This window comes from Parambassis ranga, chromosome 6, assembly GCF_900634625.1.
Source record: "Parambassis ranga chromosome 6, fParRan2.1, whole genome shotgun sequence".
Classification (NCBI taxonomy): domain Eukaryota; kingdom Metazoa; phylum Chordata; class Actinopteri; family Ambassidae; genus Parambassis; species Parambassis ranga.
The window spans coordinates 1,929,883-1,957,237 of NC_041027.1; the positions used below are offsets into that span (position 1 = coordinate 1,929,883).

Sequence of the window (27,355 nt, forward strand, 5' to 3'; positions counted from 1 at the left end):
CGGCTTTGTGGAGCAGCGCCCAGCACCTGTTCTCCAACAGAGGGACTGGCTGCTATATTGAGGTGGTAGAACCTGGCGAAGGTAGACCGGGAGGACCATGTGGCTGCTGCATAAATGGTGGCCAGAAAAGCCCCCCGCCACACGGCCCAAGAGGCGGCAACCGCCCGGAGGAGTGAGCCCGGAGGAGTGAGCCCGGAGGAGTGAGCCCGGAGGCCAGGGGGAATCAGCACCCCTGAACGAGTGTAGGCCTTCTGGATTGTGTCCACAATCCAGTGAGATAGCCTGGCCCTAGACCTAGGCCAACCTAGGCTACCTGCAAGGTAGGTCCCAAGGAGGAGCCACAGACACAGTATTATGAGCTGTGAGTCTGCCCGCACCCTTTAAACCAACACCAAATCTTCCCCACTACATTGGGGTGGAGTCTCCACTCGCCCGGTCGAGGGCCTCCTCGCCCAGGAACGTGGTCAACTGAGAGGGCTGCAGGTTGCTCTTTACAAGGTCCAACCAGAGCCCTAACCCCTGAACGTGGTGCAGCAGGAGCGCCACATGGCGTCGACATTGCTTCTCTGAAGCTGCACAGTTCAACCAGTCGTCCAGATACTTCAGGAGCCTGAGCTCCAGCCGCCTCATTGGTGCGAGGACTGCGTCCATGCACCGAGTGAAGGTCCTGGGCGCCAGGGATATGCCGAAGGGCAGAACACGTAACTCGAAGATCCTGCCCTCGAAGCCAAACCGCAGGAACCGCCAGTGACCCCTCCAGATAGGAATCTGGAAGTAGGCGTCCTTGAGGTCGATGGTGGCAAACCAGTCCCCTGCAGTGACAGCCTGTCTCACCCTGGGGATCGTCAACATTTTGCACTTCAGGGGTCGGAGATATTTGTTGAGACCCCTGAGGTCCAAGATGGGGCGGACCCCACTGTCCCCACCGTAGCAAGAGAAAAACCCAGGCTTTTCTCGCAAAGTCCCACCTCCCACTTCCCTGCCTTCCCTGGTTGCCTACGCGTCTCCCTACATTGCTGGCGAAACGTCTCTGGCCGAGACGTGGAGACCCCTCTGTCCCAGCCCGGAGTCCGAGTAGGTGGAGGTGTGAAGGTGTCAACCCTCCTCCTCTTAGGAGCTCTGTTATGCCGGGAGAAGCCACCTGTGACCAATTGAACACAGTGATGGCTCTCCTGCACCTGTTGCAGGAGCCTGACAGCGTCAGGACCAAACATGGCTGAAGGGTCCACCGGTAAAGTCTGCAAACGGCCCCTGTCGCTCTGCTGTAGGGGGGACTGTGAGCTAGAGGGCAAGATCAACGGGGTCAGGACAGGATCCACTGAAGGCAGGGGACCACAGGCTACCTGATCACTGTTGCTCATATCAGAAAAACGCCGACACGGGCCCGAAAACCTGCATGACGCGGAAGGCGTAGCAAAGTGACTGCAAACCAGGTCCCTAAAGTCCGGAAGGAGGGGCACCTGGGTAGGCGGGGTTCGCCTCGCAGCATAATCCTCAAAGAGGGAGATGGAGGTACCGGAAACAGCGTTATCAGCAGGGCCTCCGTGGCCCAACAACAAAGTTTGTGTAATGTTTGTGTAGGCCTACATTGTTATATAATTGTGTGAGTATCATCAGCAATACTTTTGTGTTAATTATATAGCACATTTTTATTTGTTAGGTGAGGTGTTTGCTGTGTGACAGAGAGCTCGTGTACAACACCTAATAATACCTCATCAACGCTCAGGCATTATCGAGCAATACATAAGAAAGCAGTCTGCAGACAGACCAGACACCAGCCAAAGTAGGCTATTATTATCTGCTTTTTATTATTCAAAACATAGTGTGTCCCATTTATTTTTGTATCATATTAATTGGTTGCACTTTATATTCATTGTTATCATTAAAGGTTCCAGAAAGCAGGTGCTGGATGAGGCTGTGGTCAGCCTGGTCATAAAAGACTCTCAGCCATTTTCAGTAGTGGAAGATGTGGGGTTCAGGGAGCTCATTCATTTGTTGGATCCCAACTATCTTCTCCCGACCAGAAACTGTGAAAAAGTCTTGTTCTTAAATCAAAATGATTAACCCCAGAAAAGCACATACTGGTCCCTACACAAGCACTGCACTCACATCCTACTATGATAAAGAAAAGCACAACGATGATAACCAAACTGATAGCAGGGTCACTTTGGGTCCAAATCGTTTATTGTCATATGCACAGCACAGTTTTCCCTGTTGTATGATATCCTTACTTTGCTGCTTGTCACGACCTGGTGTTTAGTTCTGGTTTTGTTTCCTTGTTTTGGGTTCTCTGTTTATTCTGTGTCCTGTTATCTTTGTTAGGTTGTTGTTCTGTCCCCTGGGTTTCTGTATTTGTGATGTTGTCTTGTGCTTCCTGTTTTATTTTGATAGCCTTGTCCTCCTTGTGCATTGTCTTGTGTTTTACTTCCTGTGTTTTCCCTCCTTGTGTGATCACCTGCCCTGCCCTAATGTGTGCCACCTGTGCCTCGTTGTCTTCCCTGGTCCCTTTGTATCTGTGTCTTCCCCTCTGTCATTGCTAGTTCGTCTCGTCTGGTGTGGGGTTTGTTTCTATCTAAGTCTTGTCCATGCCATGCCTTGTTCCTTGCCTACCATACCATGTACTTCTGCCTGACCTCGGGGTGCTCCAGGTAGTAGCCTTGTTCATGCCATGTTTTTTGTTCCTGCCTTTTTACGCCATGTGCCTGTTTGCTTTAATCTAGTTTTGCCACGCAAAGTGTGATTTTTAGTTAGTTATTTTGTACTTTTCTATTTGACTACACTGAGTGAAAGTTTTGGTTTTGTATTGTTTTGCCCTCCTGGCTTTGAATAAAGGAGCTTTTGTTAACCTTAACCGCTCCATGCCTCTGCATTTGTGTCCTCCTCCTGACGAACCCTGACACTGCTCACACTGAATGCCATAAAGAAAGAAAAGAAAAACAAAATAGAATAATTTGCATAAGAGCAATTTGAAGAGCAAAACGATGCAAATAAGTACACAAAATATACATATAAACTATGGAAGTATGGAATTTACTGTTACTGCATGTAAACATTGTCAGCATGTAAACAGTCAGTGTGTATGTGCGGGGTACAGTCCATTTCTTACAGACTCCTGTCAGCTGTTGAGGAGTCTGATGGCTAAAAAGGTAACAGAGTTACATAAAAAAGACTTGTATCTGGGTTTGACAAAAATCTTTATTATGAAAATAGAGTATATAAAGCTATATTTTGATAGTTTGTTAAAACTAAGATCTGAGTGACTTGGCTGTCGCAGTCGACAGTTAACTCCAACAGCAGATGTCACTAGTGAGTACTGAATGAAGCTTCGAGTAATGAACCTTTGAGCAACACATTGGGCTGGAAAGCCTCATTGCTTAATGAAGCTTCATTTGCCCATCTCTACTGCCATGGTTGTGGAGAGGGCAAAGGAAAGAGAGAGAGAGAAAGACAGAGAGAAACAGCAATCCCGGGAGGCTGCCCCCATCTGACACAAGTCAATGGATAAATGCTATTTCTTAGAGTAAATCTTTGTTTTGCCGAGTGTCACGTTGCACTTTACTACGGTGAAGATCAAACCATCACTGGTTCCACGCTTACGTGGGTCCTTTGTAGTCTACCCACGGGGTGTGGCCGGGAAAGCTGGTGTGTCTTAAAGAAATATCCATGTACCTTGACGGAGGGGGTTATACCCCGTACATATGGAATATGTATGTGAGTGGAGAGACAGCTGCTGTTGTGCAAATGGAACAGACAACAGGTGGAAATGAGAGGCAATTATCAAGACAACCCCTATAAAGGAGAGGTTCTGCAGGTGCTGACCACAGACCATTTCTCTGTTCTCATCCTTTCTGCCTGATGTTTGATCACTTTTGCATTTTGTCAGTGCTTTCACCCCTAGAGGTAGCATGAGGTGGTGTCTACAACCCTAACAAGTTGTTCAGGGAGTGCAGCTCATCCACGATGGCACATCAACCCGAGCTGTGGCAAGAAGGTTTGCTGTGTCTGTCAGCAGTGTCCAGGGAGCATGGAGTGGGTTCCTTCTGATGCATGACAATGCTAGGCGTCATGTAACTGTGGTGTGTAAAGTGTGTCGGCAGTTCCTGCATAATGAAGGGATTGATGCTATGGACTGGCCTGCCCGTTCCCCAGAACTGAATCCAATCGAGCACATCTGGAACATCATATCTTGTTCCATCCATCAAGGAGAACATCCACCACCTCATCAGGAGCATGCCCAGGTGATGTAGGGAGGTCATACAGGCACGTGGAGGCCACACACACTACTGAGCCTTTAGACAAATTTTCTACTCAAGTTGGATCAGCCTGTAATGTGGTTTGTTTTTAATAAGGTTCTAAATCCAGACCTCCATGGTTTAATAATTTTGATTTATATCAATTATGTTTATGTTATTTTGTTCTCAATGTAGTCCTCTATGTAATGAATGAAGATTTTCAACTGAAATATTTCATTCATTGAGATCTAGGATATGTTCCCTTGATTTATTTGAGCAGTATATACTGCTCAAATAAATCATATATATATTTATAAGTTTGTACATTTGAAGCCCCATGATCAATTCTGTAATTTATTTTTTACTGTTAGATAACATCCTAGATCTCATTCATTATTCTTAGTGAAATTAATCTAGTAGGATGTGTTATTAGTGTTCCCCTTATGTTTTGAACAGTGTATATAATATTTATACTTTTGTTTTAAATTGATACATAGAAACAAAAATGAAAAAGCATGCAGATCAAGACATGAAGGCAAAGACTATTGTGTGTTTACATGGCTTCATAAAAACAATGTTGTATTTTGCTGAATGAAGCCACTCCTGCCGAATTCCCTCGCAGCTGCTCTATTTCCATTTGCAACAGCATAACTGATCGCCTGCAGCTTGAATTGCGCCTCGTAAGCAAGTCTCTTCACTGGTGCCATCCTCGGGGGTCCGTAGTTGTAGTAGTAGTAAAAGATTATATTGTTTTGCAGCATACCGGTAATATACCTGCCGGGAGCTGTACAGCTGATTGGTGAATTGCTGCCAGCGTACGAAGTGTACGTATGACGTAGCGTTCAGCTGATTGGTTAATTGCTGCCAGCGTACGTAGTTTACGTATCACGTCCCTGTGTCTGGTACTCAACCCATACACAAGGCGCACCGAATTACTAGGCGCACAGCCGACTTTTGAGAAAATTTTAGACTTTTAGGTGGGCCCATCATCACAGATGATGGAACTGATGATGCCATAACCAGAATCAGTGGCGTAGGAAGCATTAAAAATGTGGGGGGGACACCTTCTATGGGTGGGTGGTGAAAAAAAGTACATCAGTATATTATGAAATATAATATAATAATATGAAGTAGTTGCGATTTCCTGTGGATTTTAGCAGGTTGTTAAACTATTTTACCTACAGAAGTAAACACTTAATGACTATTTCAGAGACAGATTCAACAAAAACTCGGTGACAAACAGAAACTAATTCCAAGTGAAACAACAGTTTTGTCAAACATACTGGTGCTACTACACTAACAGCCTCCATATCTGAGGCCTTCTCTCATTTACAGAGACAAAAAACTGGCAAATCCCATAGAAAAATGAACCAAACTGCTTAATGCAGATAATACTGAAACACTAAAAATACTAACTTACAAAAAGATGCATGTCTTTATCTTTATTTGCTTATAAAACTGCTCAATTCACAACAAACCTTGTGGATGTGTTTATAATGATGCGCTGCCTCATCTGCTGCATCAGTGTGTCCCTGTTCATATAATGCACCACTGTGTCCTGACGGTCCATCACATTTATTTTATTCTTGCTGATAAGAATAGGAGCAGGTGGCTATGTGCACTGGCTCGGCGAAAACAACTCTAACTCTCCGTGTCTTTGTTGGGAATCTCCTCATGTCCATTGTGTCTGGGGAGGGAGCAGAAAAGGCAACAACATGTCATCAGACAAATAATACCGTCTACTGTAACTGACAGTAAACAGCAGCTTCCTCCCAACTTTTCTAAGTTGATTTAACATCAACCTAACGTCACCTGGGGCCATGTGACAAACAGTCAGGCTTCAGCATGAGCTGGACTTTGTGGGATGACACTGACGTTACCTCCTCCAGCTTCGAGCAGCACTGACGGTTCTCTTTACGGTGTTTTACGCTCGCTCGAAGAGACCACTGGCTTTGTTAGGTCTGTTACTATAGTAACGGTATTGCAGCGCTGTGGTAACCAAAACATGGAGTGGATTTCAGCGGTGAGGTTATTCTCTTATGAACCAAGTGGAACGGAGTTTTTCACGAGCAATCGAAACAGCGTTAGGTGAAGTTTCCTACTCACTAAATGTGGGGGGGTCCAAACGGGCCGTTTTGATGATATAATGGTAGCGACGCCTATGACCAGAATATGTATGCAGTAAGATTCTAAAAGGTCAAAGTCATTGATTACTGTACTGATTACAGTCTCATCAGCGGAGTGGGCGGAGTCTTTGTTTAGAGATCAGGTGATGTCACTTTACGTATTGTATCTGCCCTGGATTTAAAAAAGGCTCACGCTCCGTACTGATGTCCACAATCACTTTAATACTCCACGAAGATCTGGAACACCGTGAAAACAAATCGCCTCAGTAACAATATCAACATTCACATTAACACAGATTTTACAAAGACTTTGTTTTTACCGTGTGCGCCACGTATAACCAGAGGTAGATAAAAGTTTTCTTTGAAAAACATGAAGTCCGTCTCTCTGTAGTCTTTTTCTCTTCGTTCTCTTTTCTCTCTCTTTTCTTCCCGCTCACAACTTCCGGGTCACGTAGCTCACGTAAACTTAACTAATTTAATTTAATTACTAATTTGCAAAATAAATTTTACAAACTCAATTCAGGTATCTCACACGGCAAAGAATCAAACACATAACTATAAAATATAACAACAAAATAACAACAACTACAATTTATGACACTGTGTGGCGTTGTCATGGAGACATGTAAACAAACTACCGCTAGAGTTAATACAGCACGGAATTATTCAGTTTCTGCAGCATTATTCAATACACTCTTGGACGTACCACTTGGAATATATAATATGATCGAATATCAGGCATAACACTGGATCTGTTTTACATTACGCATTACATAACGCATTGGAATGGAAGCCCCAAAGAGAAGTTCAGCTGACAGGTTACTGAATAATCTTCCAATCTTTCTGTCAGATTCTGACGTGGAGAGCATCCACAGCTCTGAATTGGAAAGTGAACTTAGCATGGACAGTGATAGTGAGGAGGAAGAGGACAGTGACAGTGAGGAGGAAGAGGACAGTGAGGAGGAAGAGGACAGTGAGGAGGAAGAGGACAGTGATAGTGAGGAGGAAGAGGACAGTGACAGTGAGGAGGAAGAGGACAGTGATAGTGAGGAGGAAGAGGACAGTGACAGTGAGGAGGAAGAGGACAGTGATAGTGAGGAGTCTTCTGAAGACTCTGTCTGTGCCATTGTGCCACGACCTTGTTCAGAGGTGATTCCTCTAAACATACGTGTGGTTGAACAAGCGTCAACAAATGTCACCACTCTAAAGATCATTTTGCCACAACCCCAGACATCACAGGTCACAGATGGGGAGTCCCCAGAAGGCACATATACGGTTATCAGTGGGACTCCACCACAGTCACCATCATCGCAGTCATCAAGCTGTACCACAGCAGCAGAACGGTACCCAATCGCTGTTAACATTTTTGTTAATCGTTTGATTGCTCAAGCTTATGAAGAAGCAAATGGTACTATTTCTTCGCAAGACTATTTTGCCACCCAACTACGATTGTTAAAGCTCATATGGCCTGTTGTCGAACAAAACCTCTTTGACCTAGAAAATTTTAACAATCTTGACAAAGCTGTTTTTAAAGACCTTCGCAAAGAGTGGCCCGGTGAACTGATGAGTGTCATCGCTTTAGAGCAACCACTGGTCGACATGATAATAGTCGATTCTGTTAGACGACACCTATTATCACCCAAGAAATGTCGCAGCACTGCAGCATTTTTCAGAAATGTCTTGGTGAGAATTTGCCAAAACTTCCAAACTGCCAAAATCAGATGGACATCATTTAGACGACATCTAACCCAAGAACTCAAGACCAAATCTACGCTGCTGGCTGGAATAACCAGTAGAGCACAAGCTGGCCATAGGAGCAACCAGAAGAGAAGAGCATAAATCTTCTGGCAGCACATCAGTAAGAGAAGTTTCCTGAATACTACACCAAACAAAACAATAAAATAACTCTTCTGGCTGCAAATCAGTAGGAGAATGTGGGATACTTCCTGCTACTAAAAAAATAAAATAAATAAATAACAAAACTACATTTTAATGATTTAACCCCAAATGTAAATAAGTAAATACATAAATAAATAAAAATAATGTACATTTTTAGAGTAGAAAAGTTATGCTACATATCTTTTTATCTTCTTATTTTTCAGACATAAACCCTGGAGAGCTCTAATATGATTGCTCTCACAATATAACTGCTTTATTTGTCAAGATATTAAAACACTGACATCAACCTAAAAACATCAGAACTAATAATTTTGAAATAATCTATGGGGAAAATAAGAAAAATAAATAGAAATATGAACATGTGTTACATCCACTAGGGTTTCTGTTTTTGCTTTGTCCTGTTCCTTGATTCATGTACCATCATCTGCACCCTCCGCAGGTGGCCAGGCGCAGATGATCAGGAGAAGGTCCCTGTTGATTGGACCGTCTCTCCCAGTCTGCAGGAGCAGAGCAACACCACGACACCTTGTTCGTTCCATTAGTTCTCTTGTGAATTAATTTGTAAATAAATGTAGATCTTGTTTTATTTCTCTTGCATGTTGATACCCCCTGAGCCAGGGCCATAACATCTAAAAAGAGGACATGGAGTTAGTTGGTATGAGAGGAGAGGATGTGGAAGATAGATTCAGATTCTCTGTAGCCACAGCAATTGTAAAATTAGATGAGATTAGACATTACAATAGTAAAAATAAATAAATAGTAAAAATAACCACTACTACTGGTTAATTAAATCAACCATCAATTGATTAATTTCAGAAACCATCAATAAATAAAAAAACTGCCATTGTATGTTAATATATCTAGGTCGACTTTATTGCCATGTCGACGTTGTCAATTTCTAATTTGTTGACATGAATGAAGTAACAAGTAAACACACAGTTCCATGGCTCAGTAAAATGCATACAAGTCAAAACCATGGATAAAAGGGTTAAGATAAAAGACAGTAAAATCCAGGCTTAGAAAAAATACAATATATAGAATAAATAATCACATAATGAATACTAAAGAAGAATGTCTCTCTTTCTCTGAAAGGTTGAACAGAAACATCAAAGATTTTATGAAAAAAGTTATGTGATATTAATTTTATTGCTGCAAGGCAGTCAAACTCTTAGGATACACTTTGTGTAATTTAGTTTTCTGTTACCACAAACTTCAGGAATGCTAGTTTAATCTCAGTCCTGTCTTTTACAGGTCATAAGCTGTTGTTGTTGTTGTGTGGGTCTGAAATATCAGCTTCCTCCTTGTATAGAAACCAGAGCTTTGGCTTCCTGTTCTAAAACCTGACTCCTTGCTCACATTTTGCTACACTCTGACACACGCACACATGCACACATGCACCTGAGTCATGAAACATTCAGCAACAGACTTGTCTGATTAGAGGTGACCACTGTGGTTTCTGTCCACCACACAGACACAGACACACACACACACACACAGTAAGACTTCTGTGCAAATGTACAGGTGAGCTAATAGTTTCCACACTATTTAGTCAGCTAATGAATAATTCTGGGCTGTAAACAAACATCCACCTTCTGGAGTTTGCCGTGCCTTTACAATGAGTACTTTTCCATCTGACTGCCTTCTCATTGCTTAATTTGGTCCTCACCCATCTGCATGGGTAAATAGGCTCTCCAGTTGTGTGTGTCTCCCTTGCATGGAGTGCAATTGATATTTTTTTATTACACCTATGCATTCCCAAGTTCATGCTTAATTTAAATTTTGATGTAATTCTTTTTGATTCATTGAGGAGTTGTGGTCGTGCTCGTGTTGGTTCACTATCAATAATAACTCATGTAGTTGTTTACAATAAAGACTCATATGTTCAAATGCTGTTCATAGACTTTAGCTAAGCATTCAACACCATCATTCCACAGCTCACCAACAAACTGGACCAGCTGGGGCTGAACACCTTCCTGTGCAACTGGCTGCTGGACTTCCTCACTGGAAGACCTCAGACAGTGCGGGTTGGAAGAAACACATCCAGCACTATCACAATGAACACTGTGGATGTGTGCTAACCCCCCTTGTCTTCACTCTGCTGACCCACGACTGCACGGCAACACAGAATACCAACATCCTTTTGAAGTTTGCAAACGACACAACTGTGGTGGGTCTCATCTCCAAGGGAGATGAAACTAACTACAGAAATGAGATGCACCTTCTGGCTGAGTGGTGCAGAGACCACAACCTCTCCCTGAACGTGGAGAAGACGGAGATTGTTGTGGACATCAGGAGAGCACGCAGTGAGCACACCCCTCTGACTATCGACGGTGCCGCTGTGGAGCAGGTGAGCAGCAAGTTCCTGGGTGTGCACATCACTGAGGACCTCAGAGGAACCAGAGCCCCTCCCTCCATCATATGCACCTTCTACAGAGGGGCTGTTGAGAGCATCCTGTCCAGCTGCATCACTGTGTGGTACGGAGCCTGCACCACCACCTGCAGGAAGACGCTTCATCGCATAGTGAGAGCAGCTGAGAGGATCACCGGTGTCCCTCTCCCCTCCCTCCAAGACCTCTATGACAGCCGTCTCACCCGACAGGCCCTTCGCATCACAGGAGACCCCACCCACCCTTCACACTGCTTCTTCAGTCTGCTGCCATCAGGAAAGAGACTAGCCTCCGGGCTAACAGACTGAGGGACAGCTTCATCCACCAGACCGTCAGGAAGCTAAACTCTTTCCCACCTTCCCCCTCCTCCCTCTACATAAGAGACATCTTATGTTATATTTTGTGGGGTTGAGAGTAATGCAATTTTGATTCTCTGTATGTCCAGCACATATGGCAGTATTGACAATAAAGCTGACTTTGACTTTGAGATCAGCTCCGGTCTTTTACTTTCATTCATTCAAATACTGGATATATTGAAATTTGTATAATGAGCCTTTATTGCAATCCACAACATAAAACACTGCATGCAAAGAACAGAGGGGTCGGCTGCCAATTGTTTATACCTAAACAGCTGATTGTGATTACATCTGCAAGCCAGTATGTTACTTTACATGCTGATCACTTAACAATCAATGCCATAAAAATGGTCTTCGTATCTTGTAGTGACAAACATGAGAACATTCACGACAGACAAATTTATCAAAATGATTAAACAAAGTAAATGTGGGGAGGAAGAGATTTAAGTCTTCATGTTTGTCCTGAAGGGGACCAAACCCAAACAATTTCACTCAAATGAGGCACTCAACAAGGCATTTAAAAAAATCTTAGTAACAATTCCACTTTCTAAACCTGAAGGAGTTTTTGAATAGGATCATATTATCCTCTCCTGACAGACCGCAAGTCAAACATCCTCACAGCTAGATGTCAAAATTGGAGTAATCCAAATCTTTTCTGTTGGAGGATGATGATCTCCCATGTCAACTGTGTGGTGAATATAGTTCTCTTCTGGGTTAAAAGGTTGTTTGCGGTCGCCAGGGTTTGTGGGTCAGCCAACACGTTTTATACTGCGTTTGTGCCTGAGACAGCTTGGGATGCATTTTTTCTCCGATTTGGTGATGGGCGACCCAGGGGCCGGAGATGTACACCCCTGCTTCCTGTGCAGAGAGGTAGAAACCAGACACAAAGGCAGAGAAATAAGAGAAAGAAGTGTGACTGGGTGTTTGTTCTAGCAGTGATATGCGAGTTTTAATTATTAACAGCAGATTCCTGTGGCCTCTGCTGGCAGGACCGCTGGTGTGATCACAGCGGTCTGGGGCAGCTGAGACCAGCACAAACAGGCTGGTTATTGTCTTTCCCACATGCATCAATAATGGAATAATCAGCTTGATGGATGAACACATAACTGGACACACTTGTCAGCTCAAAGTCAGTTTACCAAGTTACAATTTTGCACTGAGTATTTATATAGCCATTAAATTCAAAGTAGTATCCATTGCGTTCAAAGTTGTTCAGTATGCTATCATTTTGAATTATTTAACTAATACATGGAGGTCTATGAGAATTGACGTGACTTGGGAGTCAGCCTCAAGTGGCCATTATAGGAACTGCAGATGCACTGCTTGACACAGAAGCAAAGCAGGACAGGCACCAACTTGAATGAGTTCTACTGAATGAGAAACATTGTGAACTGACTTGTATTTAGCTCAAAATGAGCTAACAGCATTGCTAGCATGGGTTGTCCAGTTATTGTCTTCATCCATCAGTTTATTTTTTAACCCATTTTGTCCTATACCACAAGGCCACATTGTGGCTGAAGCCTATCCTTGCGGCCAATGGGCTAGAGGCAAGGTATACACCCTGGACAGCAGTCTATCACAGGGCTAACACAGAGACAAACTCACACTCACATCTATGTGTTTTAGTGTCCTCTGTTAACCTAACCTATATCTTTTATTGGTATGTGGGAGACGATAGAGCACCATTTTACTGGCAACAGTAGCAGAAGTTATCCTCACCTGGCGGAGGCAGCAGCCTCTCTCTTCTTGAGTTGCTTCATCAGCTTCAGCATGCGACAGATCTGCCGCAGCGTCATCTTGGGAGCGTGACATGCCAGGTGGGGCCTTGGGGTGCAGCGAGGACCCCGGTATGTAAGGAGGGACAGATAGTTGCCCCCTCTGGGTCCTTTCCCAAAAAGCTGCAGGGGGGGAACGCTGGCATAGCAGGAGGCAAACTAAGAGTCACAGACAGAGAGAGAGTAGCTCATCAGATTATGTACAAATATTTTGTGTTCAGCATGTGTGTATTGTTCCCTTTTTACAAGGTTTTATTCTCCTGCCAAAAACCTCACTGTAAATACCTAAATTACTCAATATTCTGTAGCAATAAACAAAAGAAAACTGCTCTGTGATGTCTGTGTGTGTGTTACCCTGGGAAATAACAATAACTATTTCATCACAACTTTCTATTATTGGCTTCTCGTTCTGCTAATCTGCTGAACAGGATAGACAGTACATGTTGCTGAACAGAAAACACACACACAAACCCATAGAGATACATACTCACTCACTTTTAATTAGCATGCTCCTGTCTTCCTGTCTCAGACAGAATCACCCTCTCCATCAGAAACCCAAGAGCCACACACACACACACACCAAGGATCGATCTCACAAAACTGTGCAGATTAATTTACAGGACTGACACTTGATCATCTATTTGACTACCAACAGACACACACATACGCATGCACACACACATAACTAATCTGAAAAAGTCCCCTATTTTAACCTTTATGTTTTATTACAGGGACTTTCTGTCCACAAAAGGACAGGTTCCTTTATTGTGGCCGTGTAAACAAAATTAGGTCCCCACAATGTCTGAACCACACACATAACTTCTATAGAGAAATAAACACCTGATATCCACATACACTAGCTACAGTATCAATAATTGTACAAAGAAGTGTAAACACTAGTAACTCTCACACACAAACACCATATAAGGTCACTGTCACTGAGTCAGTACAATCATCGTTTAAATGATACAGCACAAACACACACAAATTGAGACTGAGACTCACCTGAACGACGGTAGCCATTCCTGGATGTTGATGGTCTGCAGAATAGAAGTTATCGTCAGTGTCTGAATTGTTTCTCGCTTATATGTGCTGACACAGTCGAACTAACTCCACCTACTTGTGGTATCACCATTAGCTCACGCTAACCTGTTGATTCAGGTTACAGACACGCAGTCTATTATTGAGGATATATTTAGAAGCAGCTGTAAACTGGGGAAAGGAGGAGCAAATACAATTAAGGGAATTATATTATATTATTAAGAGAGTGCAAGAATATAGGAAGACAAAGAAAAAGATGAGTAACAAGAATACAGAAAGAAGGAAAAGATGGGGAAGTCAGAAAATAAGTTGACAATGGCAGGGTGAGGACAGAAGCAGGCGTCACACAGTGTAAAGTGAGGAGCATGCACAAAGGGATGCTGTGGTGCATAACGTACTGTCAATCGGTATAATATATACTCATCACCGCTGGGAAGTGACAATAGATAAGTAGACCAGCAGTGCACTATAATGTGATTTATAGTTTAGAATGAAAAGAAATAAGAGATGGGGTGATCAGTCAACACAGCAGTTGTCTATTGTCTGTTTCATACCTTTATCTTTCATTCCACACAATCAATTTTATCTAATCTAAAAATTCTATTTCCAATAAATAATTAATTTTAATGCAAGAAATTATAACTTTTTGTGATTTTCTGGGTAAACTTTAACAGCCCATGGACTGTTTTGTATGTGTAACAGATTTTATGTATAATGTTAATCCAAAGGATTTAATGCTTGTTTAAGAAGTGCCACCTAACAAACAACACATACCATTAACAAGCTTGGACACACTCCAGCCCCCCTGTGACACTGTACAGGACAAAGAATGGTGTTGAAAAATTGGATTGTTGGATGTCTTGAATGGTAAACAGCATCTAATTAATCCAAAGTCATGTGACAGATGTGGTTGCAAAATTTTAATTACATTCTTAGATTGTAGATTTAAGATAGTGGAGATCATTGTGACATAAAATAAAACGTGTGACACATAAGGTAACGACACATAACGGCTTTGAGTACTGAAGACTCCTTTACTGCCCCCTGCTGGTTACTCCTCTGCTTCTAATAGGATACTATGGCTTTGCATGATAATTTTCTGTCATGTTGTTTTCTTATAGTTAGACCAGCCTCATCTGCTTTTTATTTGAAATGCACAACTCCAAAAACGTAACAAAAATTGGTGCCTGGGCAGAGGACTCAGGTCGTACACCGAGTGAATATTTATTTTCTTACGTCTTTATATTTTGTATTTTATTTTATTTTATTTTATTTTATTTTATTTTATTTTATTTTTCTAGTGTTTTTAATCCCTTATCTTTCAGTAGTCTCGAATTGTATTTTAGCATTGTGGTCCCCATTTTTCTACTTTACCTTAATCTAAAAGCTGGATTTTACTGTCAAGTACTAATGATTCTTGGATTTGTTTATTTTATAATACTACCAGCAATACAAATTTCAAAATGATGAATGCTATTTTTTTCTTCTTTCTACTTCATCACCCTGTCTTATATTTATATGTAAAAAAAACACGCCTGTCGGCGCTCTTGGGACAGGCGTTGGGTCTAATGGTGCATTCAGGATCATATGTGATTTCCCTCATTCAGACCTAATTAGTGTTAGCCTACTTATTCTGTGATTTTTGATTGATTTTAGTGTGTACATAACAAAATAAAGGTTGTGTAATGGCCAAGTTATGTTTATTTGCACAGCCAATGTTTCTGTTATAGCCTATGCTGCATCTTTGTAAATAGTTTAAATAACAATGCTTTAACATTGCAGCTAAACACTACACCTCGTAATCTTAATTTAAAAGATTACACTTTAAAACTTTTATTGGCAATTTGTTTACCACTTGTTATTTGCATTTTCAGTTCACCTGTATAAAATGAATATTTCCGACATAACTGGAATGCAGCATTTGCCTTCCGCTGAAACAGCTGTTCACGGAAGATAAAACTGAAAAGACGCCCTAACAAAACGGGCCCTCTGTTCGCATCCAATATAGCAATAATTATTGATTTTATATCACTAGTTGTTTCTAAAAAGAGGAACTTGTATGTAGCCTAAATTACGCATTTAGGCAAGCTGTAAAGTAAATGTAGCCTATGTATTTATTTATTTTTTTTGCGTTTTACAGTGTATACGTACGAACGTCATATGGTTTGCTTTAAGCATTATAGTTATGACTTTTCTTCAGTTATGTCACCTCATAGTTGAAGCCCACAATAAAATGAGCATAAACTTAAATCAGCGGTATATTGAGATATTGATCTGTTAATGTACTGTAAATAAATGAGTGTTTAATTACTAGTTTGCCGCACACGTCGTGTTTCCGCAGCTTTCTGCGCCGTCGCTCCCCAAGAGCAACAGGTGCCTTAGAATGTAGCCCAATGCTGCATTCATGAAGTAGGTGGGAGTCGGATACTGATATTGTTACGTAAATATACCTTTCTACGATTTTAGAGGCAACATTTATTGCAGGCATTAATTAGAAGAAGGTAAAATGATAAGAAATATATATATATATGACGGTATAAACATATGCATTGTTTTGCAGCACCTTTGCACCGCTATGACCGTGGTTTCCTCCTATCGACGATGTATTCCGGGGCCGTGAACGCCTCACAGACCCCGCCTCTGTCGTTGCTGTCCCTACTTGTTTCACAGGCACTGGTTGTCAACTGCAAAGTTACAGTCTCGGCCCAGCAGTCAGGTCGACGGTCCTGGGAGGAGGTCTCTCTGCGCTCCTCCTTGTGTTTAGTATTTGTTTCCCGCTTCAGGTGGACGCTCCGCCGTCTCTTCGCTTCTCAGGATGTCTCCATCCACGTCCCCCAGGTTCTTCACGGAGAGGGAGGTGGCCCGCCACTGCACCAAGGACTCCTGCTGGGTTCTGCTGGGGACCCGGGTGTACGACGTGACCGCCTTCCTGCGGATGCACCCGGGCGGAGAAGCATTAATACGCAGTCGCTCGGGCAAGGATGTGAGCCGGGAGATGGAAGGACCCCCGCACCGGCACTCGAAGAACGCCCGGCGGTGGATGGAGCAGTACTACATCGGGGAGCTGGACAGAGACAGCGGCAACGACGAGGCACAGGTAGCTAGCAAAGTTTCCATCACCAACCTCAGAGTAAACAACGTCAGATAAACCCGTTGTTGGGCCTTAACTAGCGGGTCTGTAGACTGAATTTATGCTCATACATTTTGACAAATAACTTTGTATAAAGTTTATTATATGTTTCAACTTCTCTGATTCATAATTAGCCCAACCTGGGACTTGTAAGGTGCAGACTGGTGACCTCCAGGCAGGGCTGTGGCTCCTCTGCCATCGCAGACAGTCTCTATTATGTAGTCAAATAAAGTTACATCATTTTTTACAGGGAATTTTGAAACAGTTTGCCTAAAGCATTCTTGTGTGTTTGACAGACAATATTAATATTGCTCACAGTGAATGAGCTGTGAGAAGGTTAGATGTGTTGATCATTTGCATGTGATGGTTCTGAGAAAAGATGGACACAGCATGAGTAACAGGTGTATAATGGTTTCTCACCTGACTCTGGGTGGTTTTAGAGGAGGCCAGAAAGAGAGGGAAGTCCCTGCTCTCCTGCTCCTCTGGGACTGTATTGATTATAGGGGAGGGAATGGGAAGTAATGCTTGTGCAGCAGGGAGGGGCGAACAGGTGATATGGTAGACCTGTGTGGTTGGGGTAGGGTGTGTGTGTGAACGCTATGTCATGTTAATGAATGATTCAACAGTTGTGTGTGTGTGTGTGTGTAAGAGAGAGAAAGAGATGGAGATAGAAGAAAACTGGTTTGTCTTGTCCCATAAGCCACAGAGGGGACGAGAAACCGGGACAATTTGCTGGAAACTTTGGACATTTCCACCTCCTCTTGCCAGACAAATCCACACCCGCTTAGTTCTAGTCCTGTGTATTTCTCTGTGTGTGTGAGGAGGGAGGGAGTTTGCATAAATCTCTTGCAAGAGAGTTGACATTTACATGGCTTGCCCACTCTGTTGGTTAGATCTGGCTTATGGAAACAACAACAAAATCCTTATCCTCTGTGGAGCTTCACTCTTCAGTCACTTAGAAATCTTGACTGTTGGACAGTTTTTTTTCTGTGTCAGCATGCATACATTTTTAGACATTTTCACACATGCTGTTCACAGTTGGTGGTTTTATTTTGCTGCAAATCTTATGACATTATATTGTTCATTTTGTGACTTATGTAGCTCATAATGTCATCAAGATCATGCTGTCACTTTATTTTGCTGTTGATTCATAGCGGGTGTGAAACTCTGACAATGGGAATCATGTGACAGATATCAGGTCACAAAGTCACACTGACATTCCAGTTGTTAATGAAATATGGCCTTTCCTTTATTTGCCCTTCACGTTTGAATGGAGTACAATAAAGCTCACTTCTCATTTACCGTACACTCGCCACTTATAGACCTTGGCCTTCCTGCAAATGTTGAACCTAACCCTCGTTTTGTTTTTTAATGATCAGCCTGATGGCTCTAAATGACATTTTCACAGTGCAGTGTGGTTTTCAGTCACACTGTGGTGACTTTAAAGGCGGGTTTAATTATCCTTGGATTACATCCAACACCAAATGCCATTACAGAGTTAGATATTGTAAAAATGATACTACTTGACACCAGTTAGAAAGCAATCGCTCTTGGTGAAAGTGTGCATGGAAAAGTCTTCAGATGTCATATTCATGAGCTGCAGGAATGAATCTCAGCACATGTTGACTGAGTGCAAAATAATTTTATGATGATGATAAGCTTTGTTGTGGTGCATTAATGATGCAACAGGCAACGGTATTGTTCCTCTTACTTTCCCTTTTTTTAGCTTTTCTTTCAGTGGTACCTCGTGTGCTGGTTGTTTCCTAGACTGACTGCAGTATTTTACAGTGTGATTTGATGTGCTGTGACAGTTTTACCATAACAATAATAATAGTAGTAGTAATAATAAGAAGAATTAGTTGGCTTTATGTCTTTTTTGTTAGGATTAGGATTTCCATATGGACACAGTACTGTAGCCACATTATTTATTTTAAGGGAAGACCAGTTATACAAAGGGTTAACCCCAGCTGAGCAGTAGGACACACACGCAGCCTGAACTTTTACCTGTCTCGGGGGAGAATGCTGTGCCTCATAGTACAGCTTGTTTGAACAGACTAGGAGGACTAGAGGAGATTGTATCCTATCAGGCAGCAATATGCATTTTCTTTAGTGAAATTGGGGAATCTAGCAGTTTTTACATTTGTGGGTTAGAGGGCATAGTATATGTGTGTTTTGGGAGCAGGTTTACAACCAAACAAAGGTGCTGTTTACACTGTCAACAAATTAAACTGGTTTGTAACAGAGGTTGACTCCTGTTCGGAACCAGTGTTTCGAGTGCTTTTTACAGTGAAAGTGACACCAGGAACTGACTGGTGGTTAATGTGATAACACGTTGTATTTGTGCTGGAGGCAGCTGGATTTTTTCAGACATTACCTTGTTTGTGTAAATTGTCCACTACACAACAAAAGATAACCGTCTCAACTGTGACCTCAATGTGTAAATGGCTTAGAAAATGAACATGGGCCTAATGCGCCAACCATAAATAACACCTGCCTTAGACACCTGATTTGATAATCTCACACACACAAGCTTTGGACCACTTCCTAGAGATCTTAAATGTCAACTTTCACAAAGAATGGATGTGTATGCTTCAAAGCTGCCTAAGTGGTTGGATTTTTTTTCTCTCTCTTTATGAAATATATATGCACACAAAGTAATATATGATATAACTATCAGATACTGATAGTGAAGTACCCTGATGGGATTTAGGGTAAGGAATTTTAGTCACACTAAGAAATGTAACACAGTAGTACAGCTTTAGAAAAATTTAAAAATATTACACTTCTTCAACCAGTCTGACAGCATGTGCATACATTTTTCAGACATTTACATTTTAGGTTAGATCAGTGTGTCAATCAGTGGTGCACCTTTGTTTGCTCTGTGCTCCTGCTCTTTTGTCTTGAAGAAATTACGACAATGCTGCCTATCTAGTTCTGTAAAGGATGTAGAAATACCCTGCTCAACACATTCTTTAGATTTTGAGAAATATATGTATTTATTTATACATATGAGAAAATGTAGCTACATAGTCATGAACTTGGAGAGGATAGTGGATGTATTGTTAAAAGAGTGGATTCACAAGCGACTGTGTGTGAATGAACAATGGATGGAGTTAAGGAAGTTAATGTTGTAGGGTAAAATAATTAATATCAGGAGACATTGGGGCCAAAACCTCCTTAAAAGAAGGAAAAGAGAAGCTTGTGCCGGCCAGAAACCAAAGTCAAGGTCATGACGGTGGGTGCTGGAAGGGTGACCAGGTTAGGCTGGTGGAGTGCAGGAATGCAGACTTTTATCAGCATGGATCTTTCCCTGTTCAATGATGTCTTTTAACAGAAGGCACCGAGCTGATATTGGAACAAGTTCACCAACACCTGCTAACTGCTAAATGTTGCTAAGATGTATTTTTTGGCAGCACACCAGAGTAATAAAATTATGTTAATTATTAAAGTTAGTCCCTGTAGGTCATTATAGACTTTTCCTCACTATAAGCCATGGAAAAGTGATTGACACGGCATCCTCTACAACTGTTGTGTCCCCTCAGCTCTCGTGTCATCAGTTTGGTACTGGTGAGCTACCTCTTTTACAGCTCCTAAGAGCTGCTCTGAGTTTATTACCGTGGTGATACATTACCCGGCACATTGTTTACTTTTGCTACCATAGAGACTGCCGACGCAGCAATTATTACTCAGATGCAGGCCTCAGGTGGCTCCCCACATCATCACAGTAAGAGAGCAGGAAAGGTGGAGGAGGGAAGACAGGTTGGACAGTCAGAGGGGATGAAAGTGAACATATGTAGAAAGATGAAATTGATTTGGGCAGAGGTCCCACAGGAGTGATGCTAAAGGCTGCGGTTATACAAAGCTAAACCTGTAGGTGGAAGCTTTTTTGTTATCTTTACATAATTAATTTGCTGACAGTGTTCACACACTGTCTTAGGTTTGATTGGTTTTCCACAATATGGAATGGTTGGCCACAAAGAAAAGTAACACTGCTGTTAGATTTTTGTTTTATGTTTCTACAATGTGTGAGTCAAGTGATGAGGGCTAAACAGATGTAGCATCTTTTTCCTTTGATTAAACACTGCTTCACTGCTGTTCTGAAAAAATCAAACTAAGAAAAACAAACACTTGTTTTCCCTCCTTCATTTGTTTCTTACGCTACACCTGTGCATGTCAGCTTTGCGTAATGACAATAATGTGCTCTTCCTAGCTGGTAGGCCTTGGCGGGGCTCTGTGTGTATGCATAGATATGGTGACTATGAGCTAACATGTTAGCTCATAGTTCAAGCTTAGAGATGTATTATTGCAGAAAAACATACAGTTGAAACATGTGGGGGAAACGCACAAGACTGTCAGACACACCCAGAAGAGGGAGGAGATGACAAGACAGGCAGCCTGAAGGTGATGAGCGTATTGTAGTGGTGTCTACAGGGAGAGAGGAATTGTCAGATGTTATTGATATACCTATTTTTATGTTGTATAACCTAACCTAAGACTCTTGTTGAGGTCTCTAGGTGAGCCTTTGTCTATGGGGGATGGCATGACAAAGTTCCCTCAGTGAAACACATCGGCGTCTGGTGAGAAGAATCCACTCACTGTGGCAACTAAATCAGTGTGCGTGTGTGTGTGTGGATACCAGGGGAACCACCCTGGCATGTTGCTACTGCCACTCACTTAGAAACATATTATATTACACTCCAATGAATGTAATTTTATGTAGTCTGCCTGGCAGAAAGTGTGTACAACAAAACACAGATGTTTGCTCCTGTGCACTCTGAGGTACCTTTGCTGTGTCAATGCACACAGTTTGTTATCTCACCGTTTTAAAAGTAGGGTAGGAGATTTTGAAAACTCAGTGAGAGTCAGCCAGAATTTGAAAGTAAACACACGCCCAGTTCTCTCTGAGCTCATCCCGAAGCCACGCCTCCCAACCAGTCTGTGACTTCGGCCATCATGCATGTATCTCTCTGATGCGCGCAGAGCAGGACAACCAGCCAACTATACGCGCAGGGGCGCCTCGTAGGATTGGCTGATGTTTTTAGCATTTTATAGCTTCCACAGATGATTAATATTCTTCGTTTTAATGCGAAACTGCTGAACTAATCGGTTGCTATCGGATTGTAAAAAGAAGTTACACTAATTTAACAAAAAGTGCATCAGAATGAAATCTCCTACCCTACCTTTAAAGAATGAATGCCTGTTACAAAAATGTGGGTGAAGACATCTGTTTCCACCATTCACCTAGATTGCTGTCATACAGCAAAACAAAATATAGTCTTCGCATGCATAAAAGAGTAGGTTTATTAATATTATTATTAATTATTAATGAGTCAGTGTAGCATAGTAGCATTGCCCAGTCAGAGAGTGTCAACTAATGAACGTTCATTGTCCCAGAACAAATCATCCAACAACCAACCTCTATTATGATCTCCTCTGTTATATCAGCCTTTAGACACCAATGGTCCAAGCTTGGCTGAAGACAAATCATAGCCAACAGGCCCTGGCAGTGTCAAGAATGCTTTTGAGAAGTTCATTCATGTTTAATTGACTTTATTGATGGCTTTGAAATTAGTGTTCAAATTTGATCAAATATTGATATAAGTTTTCATTAATGAGACAAATTATTTCAAACATACATGGTGACGGAGGCTGCCTTGCGTTGATATGGCACTTGGCTCAGTTGGTACTGTGAGTATGGTAACCTTTAAGCTTATAGCTACACAAGCCTCTGATTGTTTCACACTCCACACCTAGTGAGAGAGAGAGAGAGAGAAGGTGGAATCGTGGGTTCTGGTCATTCAGGTTTGACTGGTTCTTTTAGTTAGGGAGATGAGCGATCTACACCCAGATACACACACGCATCATCACCACCACCCACTCTCCCTCCCACACCTTGCTAAATAACTTACACACACATGCTGGATATTGGGTCTCTGTGAATTCTTTAAAGTTGAAACATGAATTCATGCATAATATATGCACCTGTGTAATGTGCTCATTGTTCAACTGAAATATTGTTTACATACTGTCACTTTGATGGAGGGTGTATAGTTTACACAGGGATTCTGGAAGCTCAGTCTACAGACTACTGAAAAGAAAAATGGAGCATTTAGTAAATGCACTCAAGTTTATTTTGTGCCAAACTTTGATGAGAAAATGTGTACAAAAAATGTTTTTTGCTGACTTAAAACTTAAATAGGGGGAAGCTGTCTCATATATCAGCTACCACTGCCAGCAATGGAAACATGTACAAAACTACATGGACAACCCAAGTTGCCTCTGTGATGGCTTACCATGGAATCTTAACTAAAAAAGAAGTTCTAACACAGCATCCAATAATTAATGATAATCTAGGGACCTCAAACATAGACATTATGATCCATATATAGAAATTAGTATGAGCATATTACAACAGCTGTCTTAATCACAAGGTTTCCTGCATGCACTCCTCAGCAGAGGGTTTGGTCACTTTTATCCTAATCCTGCTGTGTGTTTGGCCAATTTGGGAGCGGTGAAAAGTTTCAGCACTGGATAAGTGTTCTTGTGTAATAAGAGAAATCATGGGCGTGATTGTGTGTGTGGCAAGTAAAGTTGAGGTGTATGTGTGTTAGGCTTGTGCAAAATCGTATCGTGTGCAATTTATCGTCAGAAAAACTGTCATCGATTAATATTTGCCACTTATCGATTACGGCGATTAGTGGCTCGTCATGATGGCGCATTTTTGTGTGCGGTGTTGGTTGTTGCCATAGTAACTGGATGTTTTCTTGTATCAAAAGAATGAACTCCGATCTTTATTTACGGACTCCACAGCAAGATAGGAAACATTACAACAGTGAAGTCTCCTCCAGCAGATATTGGAAAGAATTCCACTCAGCCAAGAATCCGCGATACGTTTAGTCATTGTGCTGCTTACGACCAAACTAAGCGCTGAAAGAACGTAATGAAGGTTGATTTGCACAGACAAGTGTGAAATTGTCCGGTTTGTTTGTTTGTAATGTTTTTTTCTGCTGCTGTTCTACAGTCTGAGTGAAAACATGCACTAGTGTGTGACATATTCCAGTCCCCGGTTCATTTGCACAGACACATTTTTTAACTTAAAATAATCACTGATGTGACTTTTCTGAAATTAGAACAGCTAGAGCTAGAACACTGTGCCAATTTAGAGTCAAAAACATGTAAGTGCAATTGTCATCAATTAATCGTCAAATTAATCGTTATCGGCTAAATGCCACAATTAATCGTGATTCATTTTTTTGCCAATATCGCCCAACCCTAATGTGTGTGTTGCTGCAGTATCCCCAACTCATCTAGGAGCATTCAGCCATTACATGCAGTCACCTGATCCTTCTGCTGACACTGATGTAATTGTTGTCAACTTCGAATAACTGAGTTGGGCAGAGAGTTGGGTAAATGTGATCATATTTGTACTGCTTTGCGGCATGCTTTATTTAACTTTTTTTCAACACCCACTAATTAACATGTGGAAGTCAGTACTAGTACCTTGATGCATCACTGGTGTAGAGGTGATAAGGAGAGTCACTGGCAGGTTTCAGTACATGGATAAGCTGTACCGAGAGTCCCTGAACATACCGGAAGCAAACAAAATGAGATAATAGAGCCTTGTACTAAGTTTAAAGGGAATAAAGATGTGTCAATAAATATCTACAGTCTTAGTTTAGGCATTGCTGTTGGCCAAGTGTAGTCTTTTCTATGTGTGTGTGTGTGTTTGTGAGAGTAGTGATGAGCATTCAGAGATCATGGACTTTTCAGTGTTATTGAACTTTCCTTGGTGTTACTGAACCTTAACCCTGCTCTTTCCACATGCACTCTTCCGACTGATAGTGATGAATGACACACCCTCACATACATGTGCAAACACACACTCAGAGTTGTCAGTTTTTGCACACATATAATTTTACACTCATCTTTTCACACCTTTCACAGCTATATTAGGGGTGGAACGGTATATATATATATATATATATATATATATATATTAGGGGTGGAACGGTTCACTAAATCCACGGTTCGGTTCGTATCACGGTTCTGAGGTTAAATACATACCATAGATGAGCACAAAATATATATCCTAATTATCCAACATTTACCATATTTAAGAATCAGTTCAGTGTTTCCCCATCATTATATCAGGTCAAGTCAATTTAATTTATTTTTAATTTCTATATAGCACCAGATCATAACAGAAGCCATTTAAGAGAACCTTTCCTATAGAACAGGTCTACACCTTGTTCTTTTATTAAACAAACTAAACAGCTCATGTTATTTATCTTATTTGCACGGCATGTCATTTCTGTCTCTGCATGGTTGTGCGTTTACAATTCACCACTGCTGTCTGTGCACAGAGGCACGATGCGTGTACACACAGACACATGCATGCTAGTTGGATAGACTGAACTCTATGACTACGCTAAGCTATGCAATGCTAACAGTACTGATGTCCGTGGTTTTCTTTTTATTTTTGCCATTGAAATATGCTATTTACATCCAGGGCCGGTTCTAGACAGGCATGTATGAGGGGGCAGTCAGAAATGTGAAGGGGGCATCATGTGTACACTTCATGTTAAGACGGGTTTTATTTCTCTAGTCTTATAGTGACAGTATTTTCCTTGCTGAATTGGGTTGTTAGCTGTGTTCAAAGCCAGCCTGGAGAAGTGGATTGCACTTTGTCAGGCCTCTACCTTCAGACCTGTCCAACTTGGGTGTCCCACCTGAAGACTAAGCTTCTGCTGTTATAGCTCTGAAGGTCACTGAGGCACGCAAACCCCCTGACCACAATAAGGTTGCAATCCCTCAGGGGGGAAACTGAAAAATAAAAATTAAATAAAACAAAATAAAATATCCATAATCCAGATTTTATCAGTCAACAACAGAACATTTATCTGGATGGTCTAATTCTCAAAAAAGGTTTCATCTAAATTAGGATTTAACACACTATAACTAGCATATTTACAAAACTGAAAGGTAGTCTTATATACATAAAGAACAGCAGATATGCTATAGAACAGATCATTTATGTTTTCTCTTTTTATTTTATTTTTTTTAAAGCACTCTACTCTTTTCTGTCCACTCTACAACAACAGTCTCCTATTTCTCTTTGCAAAAACTTTCACAAATTCATCCATGTCCAAGTTATTTGTTATGGACTTCTCATGGGCCAAGATCACCAAATTCTGCTTTCTTTTGTGTGACATGGTGCGACGATAGGGAGTTAGAACCCGTGACAATGTGGAGAAGGAACTCTCACATGCTGCTGAAGACACACCAATTACCAGGGCTGTTACATACAATTTATGCAATTCAGGAAAGGCTTCCTTGTACTCCCGTAGGTGTTTACACACAGAGGGCAGGTCTGCTTCGTTTGGACATTTCTTGAGCAACATCTGTTTTGCCACAAGGATTTCATTTTTCAGACCTGCATTGTCTGTCACTCTGCTAGCCAGCACAGTCAGAGGCTGCAACTGAGTTGAATCTAGAAATGCACTAGATTTGGGTACAAGACTAGATATGGCTTTCATCAGGTCAACATTCCTCTGTGAAAACCTAGTCTCTATTTCTGAAATAGCTCTGTCAAGGATGTTGAGTCGAGATCTTTTCAGAGACTGATGGGGATTAAGGGTAGGAATATCAGAGTCGGTATGGCCCACAGTTGAGAGCACAACACTTTGACCAAGGTGTTTGCTCATTGTTCTCCTTCTCTTTGGAAGATGTGAATCATCTCCAGCAGCCGCTTGAGATAACTCTGCCCAATACTCTTCACGAATGTTTTTTAGGGACTCCAGTGCTGCACCAACAACATCAGAAGCACTGCACATATCCACAGACTGGGACTGTAGAATTACATTAGCTGGTTTCAAGACACTAAGCACCTGCACTAGAAACTCTCCAGTCTCAAAGAAGCGATGTCTCCTAATTTGACATAGCAGGCCTGATGCCTCAGTGCACAGGTCAACTGCAGCATCATCATCCTCTGTCATGTCAGATAGGATACTGAGAATATGGTCTTGATTTTCAACAATGCACCTTGTCACCTCATAGTGGCTTGTCCATCGGATTTCAAGCAGCCTTTTAAGATGAGGTGCATCATATTTCTCAGACACATGGTGGTGCTGAAAAAACTTGTAAAGTGAACTAGAGAGGTCAAAAAATCTTTTTGCACATGGTTCACTTTGCATGGCATGCACAACTACTAGGTGCAGTTGATGGTTGTAGCAATGGATATATGGAACATATCTAGAAAGCTTCTTTTGGAGCAGAGCTTGTACACCACCCCTTACCCCACTCATTACAGATGCCCCATCGTAACACTGGCTAAGTATGTTGTCAGCACTGTAGCCAGCATCAGAAAGGTGTGTCAATATCTCAGAGGTGATGTACTCTGCATCAAGTTG

At 41.8% G+C, this 27,355-nt stretch overlaps 1 protein-coding gene across 1 annotated transcript in view; it reads left to right on the top strand.

Moving 5' to 3' along the window:
- The first annotated feature begins 16,469 nt into the window (after positions 1-16,469).
- Positions 16,470-27,355, top strand: part of fa2h (fatty acid 2-hydroxylase) — a 39,479-nt gene continuing 28,593 nt past the window's right edge. Inside the window, exon 1 of the mRNA XM_028408307.1 lies at positions 16,470-16,913. Within this exon, the coding sequence (XP_028264108.1) occupies positions 16,632-16,913 (282 nt within the window). The 5' untranslated portion in view covers positions 16,470-16,631. The remainder of the gene's footprint in view (positions 16,914-27,355) is intronic.